We start from the raw sequence: 14175 nt of genomic DNA on the forward strand, positions 1-14175 counted from the left end.
CTTTTCATAGTTAATTACATTAAAATCAAATGATCTGCCTTTCACGTCAGATAGATTTCTTTTTGATCAGTGCACAATTCCATGACATCAAGAACCAGTTACTTCATAAATACTGGTTGGCTGAGCTGTGCAAATTTTGCAAATGTTGACACATTTTTATTCTATATTTTACAAAACCTCACATTCATTAATATCACCACCCATGTTATCAAAAAGTTTGTATATATTAGAAAGCTGACAGGTTCATAAGGATACAAGTTTTCTTCCAACATTTTATTTTATTGTTTTTTATTTTAGCCATGCTCAGACTTGAAGGATCTTAATTACCTGACCAGGGATTGAACCTGGATCTTCAGCAATGAAAGCGTGCAGTCCTAACCACTGGATCACCAGGGAATTCCTCCAAACCTTTAAATATTTGCTTATAAGCTTGAATTTTATAATTAGCAACAAAACCCTCAGTTTGTGACAAGCTCACCTCACTTTTTTTCAAGAAAATGCCTGTCAACTAACTGCCCAGGTTTGAGTGTCGTTTGTCAGTCATTCTTTTAAGTACAAGTGGTATTTCACAAAAAAAGCTGCCAGATCAGGATGTAACTCAAAAACTGCAGGAATGGTTTTCCTTGAGACAACCTTGTACCTTGGTGTGCTGCTGGAGGCTTTGTGTGTACCTCTCATTATAATACAACATTAACATTCTTATCCTTAAGAGCAGGGATTTAGTAGAATTAGTAATTTTTATAGCTTCATCAAGGACATTACGTGAAACCGGCATTTTAAAAAATTACATGTGCATGGTGGTGACAGAAATAATGGCCACTTTCAGGGTCTTTCTCATGTTAAGATGCTAGCAGTTTTATCTTTCATTACTTTAGTAACATCAGTGCAAACACCAACAGTTGAAAAAGTCAGATGCCATCTTAGTGTTACTTGCAGTCTGGTCAACACTGTCCCATGCATAGGTCTGCCCAGACAGCAGGTGCCTACATTTCCATAAAGTATATAAGTCCAGTCTGATTCATTCTTAACACACAAAAGTACAAGAACCACAAAAAGCAATGACAGAAGCAAGTATTTTTCAACCCAGGGAATGACCATTCATATTTTTAAACTGTGTTTATGTCTCAAGATTTTTATTTAAAAATCAGTTCTATAAATTTTACTCTAAATATTCCAGAACAAAGCATTTACCTTTGAGTGTAGTTTGTACTCATATTAATGTGTTTGTACTTTATGTCAAGAGATATACATGTCAATGACACTTTTCTCTTTCTCTAAGCAAGGAGATTCACATGAATACAGACTTCACACATTTACCAAAATTAATGAAAATCACAGAATAGCAAGAGGCTCTTTTCATATCTCAAGGCAACTGTGTTTATATATGCCTTAAGAGCCATTTTCGGGTATAGCAAGAAACGTATTTTAAGAGTATTTTATTTGAAAATCCTGTTTGAAAAGACTATTTCATAAATAATGAGGAGGGGGGGCAGGCACCAAAACAAAATGTCTGTAGACAAGGCTGCAGTGGATCCCTGTTTTAAACATAAATTTAATCTCTATCTTAAGTCACATTTCAGACATTTAAGTTAGAAGTAGTTGTGTCTGTTGGAACTTTTCTTATAGCATCTTGAATTGCCATCACCTCAAGGTAAACTCTCTCAAGTTAGGACACAGGTTGAGAAACAGAGTATATTCCAAAAGATATCTTCTGAATACAGATCAGCTTTCTAAGAATTTTTAAAAATAGCATAATTCAACAAGCCCATTGAGCTGAGGTGCCATATGGGCTTCCTTGTTCATTTACAGAATCAGAGAAACTTAAGAGCAGAAGCAAAACTTAGACAACATCAAGTGCAAGGAGGTTGAGTGGAGATTCTAGGTTCAGTTCAGTTCAGTTCAGTCGCTCAGTCGTGTCCGACTCTCCGCGACCCCATGAATCACAGCATGCCAGGCCTCCCTGTCCATCACCAACTCCCGGAGTTCACTCAGACTCAAGTCCACAGAGTCGGTGATGCCATCCAGCCATCTCATCCTCGGTAGTCCCCTTCTCCTCCCGCCCCCAACCCTTCCCAGCATCAGAGTCTTTTCCAGTGAGTCAACTCGTCGCATGAGGTGGCCAAAGTATTGCAGTTTCAGCTTTAGCATCAGTCCTTCCAATGAACACCCAGGATCGATCTCCCTTAGAATGAACTGGTTGGATCTCCTTGCAGTACAAGGGACTCTCAAGAGTCTTCTCCAACACCACAGTTCAAAAGCATCAATTCTTCGGCGATCAGCTTTCTTCACAGTCCAACTCTCACATCCATACATGACCACGGGAAAAACCATAGCCTTGACTAGACGGACCTTTGTTGGCAAAGTAATGTCTCTGCTTTTTAATATGCTGTCTAGGTTGGTCATAACTTTCCTTCCAAGGAGCAAGTGTCTTTTAATTTCATGGCTGCAATCAGCATCTGCAGTGATTTTGGAGCCCAAAAAAATAAAGTCTGACAGGGTTTCCACTGTTTTTCCATCTATTTCCCATGAAGTGATGGGACCAGACGCCATGATCTTTGTTTTCTGAATGTTGAGCTTCAAGCCAACCTTTTCACTCTCCTCTTTCACTTTCATCAAGAGGCTTTTGAGTTCCTCTTCACTTTCTGCCATAAGGGTAGTGTCATCTGCATATCTAAGATTATTGATATTTCTCCCAGCAATCTTGATTCCAGCTTGTGCTTCTTCCAGCCCAGCGTTCCTCATGATGTACTCTGCATATAAGTTAAATAAGCAAGGTGACAATATACAGCCTTGACGCACTCCTTTTCCTATTTGGAACCAGTCTGTTGTTCCATGTACAGTCCTGACTGTTGCTTCCTGACCTGCATACAGGTTTCTCAAGAGGCAGGTCAGGTGGTCTGGTATTCCCATCTCTTTCAGAATTCTCCACAGTTTACTGTGATCCACACAGTCAAAGGCTTTGGCATAGTCAATGAAGCAGAAATAGATGCTCTTCTGGAACTCTCTTGCTTTCTCCATGATCCAGCGGATGTTGGCAATTTGATCTCTGGTGCCTCTGCCCTTTCTAAAACCTGCTTGAACATCTGGGAGTTCACGGTTTACATACTGCTGAAGCCTGGCTTGGAGTATTTTGAGCATCACTTCGCTAGCGTGTGAGATGAGTGCAATTGTGAGGTAGTTTGAGCATTCTTTGGCATTCCCTTTCATTCCCTTTGGAATGAAGACTGACCTTTTCCAGTCCTGTGGCCACTGCTGAGTTTTCCAAATTTGCTGGCATATTGAGTGCAGCACTTTCACAGCATCATCTTTCAAGATTTGAAATAGCTCAACTGGAATTCCATCACCTCCACTAGCTTTGTTCGTAGTGATGCTTTCTAAGGCCCACTTGACTTCACATTCCAAGATGTCTGGCTCTAGGTCAGTGATCACGTTATCATGACTATCTTGGTCATGAAGATCTTTTTTGTACAGTTCTTCTGTGTATTCCTGCCACCTCTTCTTAATATCTTCTGCTTCTGTTAGGTCCATACCATTTCTGTCCTTTATCAAGCCCATCTTTGCACAAAATGTTCCCTTGGAATCTCTAATTTTCTTGAAAAGATCTCTTGTTTTTCCTATTCTGTTGTTTTCCTCTATTTCTTTGCACTGATCACTGAGGAAGGCTTTCTTATCTCTCCTTGCTATTCTTTGGAACTCTGCATTCAGATGCTTATATCTTTCCTTTTCTCCTTTGCCTTTCGCCTCTCTTCTTTTCACAGCTATTTGTAAGGCCTCCTCAGACAGCCATTTTGCTTTTTTGCATTTCTTTTCCATGGGGATGGTCTTGGTCCCTGACTCCTGTACAATGTCACGAACCTCCGTCCAGAGTTCATCAGGCACTCTATCTATCAGATCTAGAATCTAAGTTACAGTCCAAAAAAGCTCAAAACTTCGTAGCTGTGGAACTGAGATGAGAACTGCAGATTCCGGACTCCCGACTTCCTGCACCCACATGTCTCGAAGCACTCTGTGCCCTTCCCCCAAATCTGTCTTCTTCTTCCTAAACACGTGCTTGTGGCCATACTGAACTCATGCCCAGCATGTGACATGCCAAGCATACAACCCATACAGATAAAGGAACCAGGGCGTCTCTTGCTAAAGAAGCTTTCCCAGATAGTGAGCTAGCTACCAGTTCTGCAAAGAATGCTTTGCGGCAAAGAAAAAGCCATGAGGAGAAAAAAAAATAAAGAATTCAAGGTGTTTCGGAGGCAACTCCACATTTGTGGTGCTCACCTGTATTTTAAAAGCAGTTTCAGTACCACTGAGCGGATCACGGGGGTCTTATCCACGACATCATCAAAAGGAGAAAGAGATTTTGTGTGTTCACGGCGTCCTAAAACCAGAAGGAGAAAGGTAGATCATGGTTCACATCAGACATAAAAAGTGAGATGAAGAACTGAATTTTTAACTCTATTGGAAGACAGCCACTCACGTCGGGGAGCCTCTCGAAGGAGCTCCTTCTCTACAAAGAGTAAGGATAGCAGGTCTCTGACCACTTCCTTCTGAGGTGGAGAATTGTCTTTGAAGCACATGGTAGAAACCAGGTCCACGAAGAAACTATTGCACATTTGCCGGAAGCGGGCATGTTTCTCAATGACCTCCCTTGGGAATGGTTAAAAACCATGGTTAAAAGTCTGATAAATTGTGTTCCAGAAGCCCTCCCTACAGAGTGCTTTGGGATTTGGATAGCTTTTTTCTTTAAATTAAAAGATGCAATTATCTCCTTATATTGATTAGAATCAGTCTCCAAAAACTGCAAAAGACAGTACGTACACTTGGCTCTTTTGAGAAAGACTTTGATCATTTGGACCATCTAGTAATAGCCTTTGTATCCCAAGAGTTTCTCAAAGCTCCCATCTACTGGACTTGTCTGTGCCCCACTTTTAGAAGGCATCAGAAGGGAAGAAAACTAACTGCTTGGGCTATTTTAATCAGTGCCCTGAAGGCACTTAGCCAGAGAAGAGCTAGCTTTATCCTCAAATCATAGAACATGGATGGTATTTACACATCAAGAGGATAAGCCAGCTGCATCTAAATTCTTTGGGTACTTGTGATGGCTTTAATTAGTTTACAACTTTCTGGGTTTTTTCCTCTAATTTTTCAATCTCCCTCTTCTGTACACATGCATGTCTTGGGGAAAGGATAATTTTCAGACACTAGGTGTTTATAAAGGTACATAAATAATTAGTTGTCTTTGTTAGGACACTTCTATGCTATGAGGCTTTCTAAGATCAATAGTATATTTTAAAAATAATTTTATTTACCTTCAGCAGTGCTGGGTCTTCACTGCTGTGCAGGTTTTTCCTCTAGTTGTGTTAAGCATGGGCTACTCTCTAGTTGCAGTGCTCAGGTTTCTCATTACGGCAGCTTCTCTAGTTGCGGAGCACAGGCTCTAGGGTGCCTGGGCTTCAGTAGTTGCGGTACATGGGCTCAATAGTTGGGGCTCAAAGGCTCTAGAGCACAGGCTCAATAACTGTGGTACACAGGCTTATTTGCTCCACCACATGTGGGATCTTCTCGGATCAGGGACCGAACCCATGTCTTTAGCATTGGCAGGTGGATTCTTTACCACTGAGCCACCAGGGAAGCCCAATAGTTATATTTTTGAATACTGTATTTGCAAAAATGGAAGAAAATGGAGGAAGCTTTCTCAAGAGAAAGGCTGTTTTACCTGTGCTCCTGGGAAACAGTTGGAGAGTATCTGTCTGGTAAGTCGGTTAAACACAAGGGGCATCCCATATGCCCTTGGGTGAGGTTAACTTCAATGCAGCGCAGGCAGAATACATGGTCACAGGGCAGGCAGACAGGATCCTGTGCATCTCCCAGGCAGATGGGGCATGGCTGAACCCCAAACCTAGAAGCCAAGAAGAGTGGTCAGTTCTAAAGCAGGGAAGTGGGACGTGAGGAGCAAAAAAAAAGCTTCCGAATTCTCAACCTTGTGATCCCTAACCCAAAATCTCACCTGGTGAAACTCTCGCTGACCTGGTCCTTACATTTACGAAGAGTAGTCATCACTGCCATGAAAGGCCTGTGGGTCTTCATGTCAGAGTCCTCTAGTAGGCACTGAAGGAGAAAGGCGTTGGCAGGAGAGCCGCGGCGGGGGGGGGGGGGCGTACAGTGAGGAAGAGCAGAGGTCAGCCAGGCAACAAAACATGGCATGCCCTCTGCCGCTGGTGGAGCCAGACAGTTCAGGCTCTGCTGTCTGTAGTGAAAGGCTTTTTAAAACTTTGTTTCACAATTTCTTTAACTTTGAATACCCTTTGTGACTATGCTGTTTTGGGGAGAAGACCAATATTCTCAGCTTTAGATTTTTCCCTTCTTCCTCTTTCTTTTTAAGGTCTACCCCCTCTTTCCATTATATTTCAAACTATAAATGATAATATAGTGACCGCCTGTGTATCCACCAAGCTTTAAGTAATCTTGGCATTTTCTGAATATTTGCTTTATCAGTTTCTGAATAACCAAATGTTACAGGTGCAGTTTCAACTTCAAGTATATCCCGTTCTACTCCCAGGCCCAGGGAACCATATTCCTAAATTCCCACTTCTACCAGATTTGCACCCATGCAACCCACTCCAGTATTCTTGCCTGGAGAATCCCATGGACAGAGGAACCTTGTGGGTTACAGTCCATGGGGTTGCAAGAGTCGGACACAACTGAGTGACTTTCACCATGCACGCATGCAACTCTGTATTAGGGACATCACACTATACCTAAGCTTGGCAAGTTCCAATTTTCATTGATAAAAGTAGGTTCAGATCATTCATGTTTACTACTGAATGGTCTACTTGTTGACAAATACACTGGTCATCTATTTTCCTGTTAAAGAACATTTAGAATGTTCACAATTCCTTGCAATTACAAACATTTCTGTACCCAACATTCTTCCATGTGTCTGAGTGGAAACAGGAAAATTCCCTAGGGTGTATATTTAGAAGTAGAAACACTGTTTCTTAGGAAAGATATATCTTTAATGATGTAAGATAGTGAGTTTAATTGATACACTTAGGGAATTTTCTGGTTAGATATGATGCTTGTTATAGGTGTTTTTAAACATAATATAGATATTATGTATACCCATGAGATTATCTGCTCAAGGAAATTTCCTTTCTATTCCTAATTCGGCAAGAGTATCCTTTTACCAAATTATATATTTTATGAAAAGCTTTTTTTGTACCTTTTGAAATAATCATTTGCAGTGTATTTTTTGATTTGTTATGTAACTGATGACATTTATAGGTTTTATAACTTTGAACTATCCTTGAATTCCAGGACTAATCTTACTTGGAAATTATGAGTTTTTAATACCCTGCTAAGTTTGATCTGTTAAATAAAATATTCAAAAATGGCCAAAGGACTTGAATAGACATTTTCCAAAGAAGGTATACAAACAGGCAATAAGCACATGAAAAAATACTCAACATCACTAGTCACTGCTGCTGCTGCTGCTGCTGCTGCTGCTGCTAAGTCGCTTCAGTCGTGTCCGACTCTGTGAGACCCCATAGACGGCAGCCTACCAGGCTCCCCCATCCCTAGGATTCTCCAGGCAAGAATACTGGAGTGGGCTGCCATTTCCTCCTCCAATGAAAGTGAAAAGTGAAAATGAAGTTGCTCAGTTGTGTCTAACTCTTTGCGACCCCATGGATTGCAGCCTACCAGGCTCCTCCACCCATGGGATTTTCCAGGCAAGAGGACTGGAGTGGGGTGCCATTACCTTCTCTGTCACTAGTCACTAGGGAAATACAAATCAAACCGCATTGAGTTAGTGCTCTGTGATGGCCTAGAGGGGTGGGGTGAGGGGAGGCGAGGCTCACCAGGGACACATGTCTACACACAGCTGATTCACGTTGTTGCACGCAGAAACTAACAACATGGTAAAGCAATTATACTGCAATAAAAAAACCCAACACCACAATGAGATACCACTGCATACCCATTGGGAGGGTTATTATTTTTTAAATGGAAAATAACAAGAATTGGTAGGGATGTGGAGAAGTTGGAGCCCTGGGTCATTGCTGGTGGGAATGTAAACTGGTGTGGCACTTGTGGGAAACAGTATGGTGATTCCTCAAAATGCCAAACATGGAATTACCATGTGATCCAGCAATTCCACTCTTAAGTACACACCCAAAAGAATTAAAGTAGTGACTAAATAGATACTTCTACGCCCAGGTTCATAGCGTCATTTCACCAAAAGGTGGAAACAACCCAAGTGTCCATCAACAGATGGCTGGATAAACAAAATGTGCTCTATCCATACAGTGGAATCTTACTCAGCCTTAAGGAGGAAGGCAATTCTGACACCTGCTACAATGTGGACAAACCTTGATAACATGAAATATGCTAGTTAAAAAGGACATTTCAGAGTCTGCACAGCAAAGCTGCTGGCAGTGCTTGTGTGAGGTTCCCAGTAGGCAGAGGCTGTTTTCCCTGAGAGGCCACTGATGCTGAAAGGTCAGTCACTTTTTCTGCAGGGTATTATCCTGTGTGGCACCAACTTTATAAAGGGCTTCAAGGGACAGAGACATGGGCCTTCCTGTGCCCTTAGTCCCACCAACAGCACTGTGTTTGGAAGTCCACAAGTCCAGTGGCATTCTCTTACACCCCTGTCTTCCTGATCATGGCAGTGGCAAGCTGCTCCCGCTGTGGGCCAGGCTGCTGGTCTTTCTAGGGCCACTGGAGGCCTGGTTGGAACGCCCCCTTCAGTCCTCCCAAGCAGATTTGCTGCATTGATAGTTCCTTTTCCTGCAAAAAACCCTAAATGACATACCTTGACTTGCCACTCAGGAGAGGGTAAAAATTAAACCATTAAATGCTGCAAATAGAGCAGCTTATGTGATGAAATCACTTTTCTTACTACATCCAGATAAACTGTCAGAGCAGAAAGGGAATATACCACCTCACTGACAGAGGGTAGGTCATGCTTCAGTTGTGCTTCTTCTTACAAAGAGGCAGACCTCTGGCTGCTAGGCGGAACCTTTGTGCTCACCTTATTCAACAAGGAGACATAGTCGGTCAACAGGTCGCGCAGCTCGGGAATTTGACTCTCCGTCTCCAGCAGCACGTGCTCCACAAAGAGCGAGATGGAGAAAATGCGATTCCAGTGGGTTCTGTCAAGAGAGGGGTTCCCTCACTCAGCTCTGACAAAAAGCACCTGAGACAGAAGGCAGAGGTGCAGGGAGGAAGTCTCAAGGCACAGGAGTTGAAAGTTAAGAAAAGGAGCAGATCTTAAAGAATTGAAATCATAGAGAGACTGTTCTCTCATCACTGTGAAATTATGTTAGAAATCAATATCAAAAGATATTTGAAAATAACCCACATATTTTCAAGTGCAATGTGACATTTATCAACAGAAATCTTTGACTTAGCCACTGAAAGCCTCAGTAAAGCTAGAAGACTGAAAACACACAGAGAAAACACACAGTGATTGCAGAGAAGAAAAGACTTAAATGAGAAACATCAGAGTGAGAAATTAATATCAAAGATACTTTAAAAACCCCATGTATTCAGAAAGTAAAGGTCCACTTTTAAATGGTAGGTGTACATAAGAAGCCATAACAAGGAAAATTAGAAAATATCTGTAACATAATAAAAATGAAAAGAGAATTTCTCAGAATTTGTTGTATGCAGCTGAAGCAACTGAATACAATGTGGAATCTTGAAAAAGACATGACAACAAATAATGGACACGAACAAAAAATTTTGTGAAATTTGAACAAAATCTGTACTTAATAATACCGCATCACATGTTAATTTCCTGCCTTTTTTTTTTTTTTACAATATGGTATTTCTTTATATTTTGAGAATTGAATTAGAAGTTTCAAACTTCATTCAAAAAAATTTAACTAAGATAATAAACTTTCTAGTCTTTAAGCAAGAATCCGTTCCGTTCCGTTCCGTCGCTCAGTCGTGTCCGACTCTTTGCGACCCCATGGACTGTATGTAGCCTACCAGGCTTCTCCGTCCATGGGATTCTCCAGGCAAGAATACTGGAGTGGGTTACCGTTTCCTTCTCCAGGGAATCTTCCCGACCCAGGGATCGAACCCGGGTCTCCCGCATTGGAGGCAGACGCTTTAACCTCTGAGCCACCAGGGAAGCCCAGCAAGAATATTAGATGCCAAAATACACGGGAGTGTATCAACATTATGGTGAATATAAATTAGAAATCTAGCATTCTATTCATATTAAGTCAAACACGTGGACTCAAAATGTCATAAATTTTTTTTGCTAAGCAAAAATTCATGCAATTTTAATGATACATACTACGTTTATATATACACATACATATCCGTATATGTACAAAAGCTTTTTTACTGTGCTAGATAAAGGCTTAAGAAAGAACAATAAACAAGAGACAGAAATTGGAAAACACAAACTAAATGAAACGGGAGCACTGAACATGAAATAGAAAAAGTGAAACAAACTAGACCAAAGTGAAAAATCATCACATAGTCCAACTTTTTAAACATGGGCAATCAGTAGAAACGCATCTGGAACTCTGGAGAGAAAAAGCAAAACATGGGCATTTGTATTTTTCAAAAAATTCCAAGATAATTCTGACATGCCTCTGGATTTTAAAAAGTATTACAGGTTTCTCTATTAAATGGTAGTTTTACTGATATAGAACTCTTATTATTTTCTGTGGACCAATCATAACAATGGTATTAAGTGAATAAATAATAGTTATATAATCACAATAGTAAAAGGTGTTTACAGTTTTCATGTTTCAATACCTTTAGACCATGAAATTTTCACACCTTGGATATGTTCTAATGTCTCTTAGTTTACAGTCTATGGGAACTTAAATAGAATTTGTATCCTACTGTTGTGTGAAAATTATAAAAAACTTAATTATGTTGAATTGGTTCATGATGCTTTTCATATCTACTGTATTTTTTATTTTTCTGTATAGTCATTCTATTAATTTTTGAGAGTTTGATATTGAAACTACAATTAAAAATCTTAATTAATCTACTTAAGAAATAATTGTAATATATGGTGGAACTGTATCTAACTTTGTTCTGTAGCTTCCAAGTCTCCTGTAAATGTGTTATACTTTCATAATTGAAAAAGTAAAAAAGAAAAAGAAAAAAAAGGAGCAGGCGAGAAGGTAAGTGAATTAGGTAGAAGCCCTTTGTGATGTTCTCCCTGACTTCTACCCACTTCTGTCTTTCTCCTCCCCACAGACTCCCAGCTCAGACAACTCAAGTTCTATGCCTCTGCCCATGTCTGGTGACTCCCATCTCGCCCTTAAAGGCCAGCCCAGGACTTGTCCTCTGGGAAGCCTACTCCGAGTTCACGCCCTTTCTCTGTCATCCTGCTGGGGTCCTTTGCAGCTGCTCCTTCTCCCTCAGGATCATAATCTGCTCACCTCCATATCACCCCCATCACTCTGTGCACTCCCTGAATGCTCACTTCTCTCCTCTGTTTTTCTAGGATCATTGAGATGCCTGGCGTTTAAGTAGGGTTCCACAGATGTTATAGAATGAAAGAGGAAAGGCCCACTTCCAGCAATGGGAACATCTGCCCTCTCTCTCTGATGTACCTGGGCCTCCTGGGTCTTACCTGACACCTCTGATGAAGTCTCTGGTCATCATCCCACAGCCCTGCATGTACCCTTCTGAGCAGAGGAGCTCCAGTGGCATGGAAAGATTCTTCACAGTCTGTAACCAAGCTTGAGGACTGGGCTTCAGGAGGCTTTTCGTCAGCATTTCAGCACAGGCCACTGCTGCCAACACATCCAGACTCTGGGGAGCAGAGAACAGGCCCATGACTGAGCATTCTGTCCCCCGACCCCACACTGGGCTGCTCTAAACCTTAAGTCGGAGATCCTGGTGTCTTTCTTGTGTTCCAGGCTTGGAGCTTCCTCTTTCATTGTCTTGGGATCTAGGAGGCATGAGTTAGATGTATTCTAACTGAGAAGCCACACTGACGTGTGTGCTGGTAAAGAAGTCTCCCAGTTGGAACAAGGCCCATAAGCTTTCCCTTCCCAGGGCTGTGGTGGGAGCACTCCTCCCTCCACACTCGCTTGAGGAGGCCAAGCTGGGCTACAGGCATGAAAGATCCCTAAGAGGGGCCATACCATCTCACGTGCAGCCCAGTTGTGGTTCCGTGTGCCTTTCGTAAGGCTTGGCAGAATTGGAGGGTGGATGGTCAAGATCCTGGAGAAGTTCTGTAGCCGGTGTCTGAACTGCTGGTAGGCGAGGTGCACGAACGGTAAGGAGACCTCCTCCTCTGGCCTTCCTGCATTCAGCTGACTGACGCAGGACCACAGGGCCATCTGCAGAACCTGGGATGAAAAACAAGCTTTGCTTATATTATTTGTAAAGTACTTTTAAAAAAGCTATATTTTGCTTGTGGAAAATGAGAACCATTCAAAAATGACAAAAAAGAAAATTAAAAACCACGCACACTACTAGTATCCCACATTCACTTTTCGGTGTTATCCCTTCTAGACATTTTAGATCCATACCTCGTCTCCCAGTGGCCCCCAAACTGGTGTCACAATGTAGTCCTGATCTTTTTCCACTTTATAAGCCTTGCTCTATCACAAGCACACCCGAAGAACACTGTTTTTAATGGCTGCACAATAACAATCAAATGGCTGTACTTTAACTGGTCCAACCCTTATGTTTTGACAAGTAAATTGTTTCTAATTTTCCATTTTTAGAAATAGAACTTAAAAGAACATTCCTATGAATAAAATATTTGTGCACATCTCTGATAATGTTCTCAAGGTCAAATCACCAGTTCAGATTTTATGCAGAAGTTCTCCATTCACCCCAGCGGCTTACAGAACCACCACACTCTTCATACCACCTTTGGCAATGGAGGAACTTCTGGCCATTTTTTAAAAACCAGTTTTGCCACATGGACAAAAATGATGGTAGCTGAAAGTTGTTCATGCCTTGTTGATTTACTAGTGAGGCTGAGAATTTTCCTCTGTTTTCTGGACATCTGTATAATTATTCTGTTAATAGTCAACTTATAACTTTCATTCGTTTTGAAAAATTAGGGGGTGTTCTTATTGATTCCTAAGAACACTTTCTTAACCCTTAATCATGCTGGTTCTATGCTCTCAAATCTGCCAGTTTGAAAGCTTCAATGTTTCCATTGAAATTTCAGTTACTCTTATTATTAACTTGCTGTGGTCAGCTAAATATTTACCTAGTTTTCTTCAAGAAAAACTAAACATTTATAAAGAAAGCATCACAGGACATTGGAGGCCTCCTTCCTATTACTAAAATCTCCATGTTTTAGGGGTGCTGAGAGGTGGGGCAAGTGTCCAGCCTCGAGGGTTCTGAAGGTGTGAGTGGCATTTTCTCACACCACTCTCCTCTGGGGCCACATTCTGTTCCACACACATTGCAGCTCCGGCAGTGGAGGAAGCTCCATGTTGGTATTTTGTCCACTTAAGCCATCTTGCCCTGACCCTGAGTCAGTACTTACGTTTAACTGTTCCCGAGTAGACACTCTCATGGTCAAGAGAAGAAAATCTTTCAGGTAACACTGAAGAAGCTCCTGCCGCTGGTCTACTGTGAGCTGAGCAAGAAAACATCCCAGTGGGGTCTTCTGAAAGAGTTCTAGTAACTTCTCTGCCAGTCCTGCGGGGAAGGGCAGGGGAGGTGGGGCGGGGAGGGAGACAGAGATCCACTGGGGTGAAGATGTTGACCATGACTCCCCTTACCCACCAAATGCCTTTTTATCTTCATTTCTGGACACTTCAGATGTTTTCCCAGTGAAATAACAAACAAAGTCAGAAGGAATGCTCTATTCTGGTTATAAAAGCCTGCATGTGTGCTAAGAAGTCACTTCAGTCATGTCTGACCTTTGCGTCCCCATGGACTGTAGCCTGCAAGGCTCCTCTGTCCATGGGATTCTCCAGGCAAGAACACTGGAGTAGGTTGCCATGCCCTCCTCCAGGGGATCTTTCCAATCCAGGGATGGAACCAATTTCTCTTACGTCTCCTACATTGACAGGTGGGATCTTTACCACTAGCGCCACCTGGGAAGCCCCATAAAAGCCTAGCTAGCCCTAAAGAGAATACAATCTGGGATAGATCAATATTTCCACAAGTAGTAAAGTGCTTTGGGAATCCAGGACCAAAGTGAACCAGGAACAAGTGGGCTGCCTT

At 41.8% G+C, this 14175-nt stretch overlaps 1 protein-coding gene across 2 annotated transcripts in view; it reads right to left on the bottom strand.

Annotated features, from left to right (window-relative positions):
- The window catches only part of RNF213 (ring finger protein 213), a 133499-nt gene that overhangs the window by 22409 nt on the left and 96915 nt on the right, over positions 1-14175 (bottom strand). For both annotated transcript variants that reach the window (XM_055408398.2, XM_055408396.2), the window contains 8 exons: positions 13490-13644; positions 12123-12329; positions 11606-11787; positions 9029-9149; positions 6002-6102; positions 5711-5893; positions 4472-4641; positions 4273-4372 (listed from right to left, as the gene is read on the bottom strand). In XM_055408398.2, the coding sequence (XP_055264373.2) occupies positions 4273-4372; positions 4472-4641; positions 5711-5893; positions 6002-6102; positions 9029-9149; positions 11606-11787; positions 12123-12329; positions 13490-13644 (1219 nt within the window). The remainder of the gene's footprint in view (positions 1-4272; positions 4373-4471; positions 4642-5710; positions 5894-6001; positions 6103-9028; positions 9150-11605; positions 11788-12122; positions 12330-13489; positions 13645-14175) is intronic.

Source organism: Moschus berezovskii, chromosome 20 (genome assembly GCF_049115385.1).
Source record: "Moschus berezovskii isolate FMDL1 chromosome 20, NW_MosBer_1.0, whole genome shotgun sequence".
Classification (NCBI taxonomy): domain Eukaryota; kingdom Metazoa; phylum Chordata; class Mammalia; order Artiodactyla; family Moschidae; genus Moschus; species Moschus berezovskii.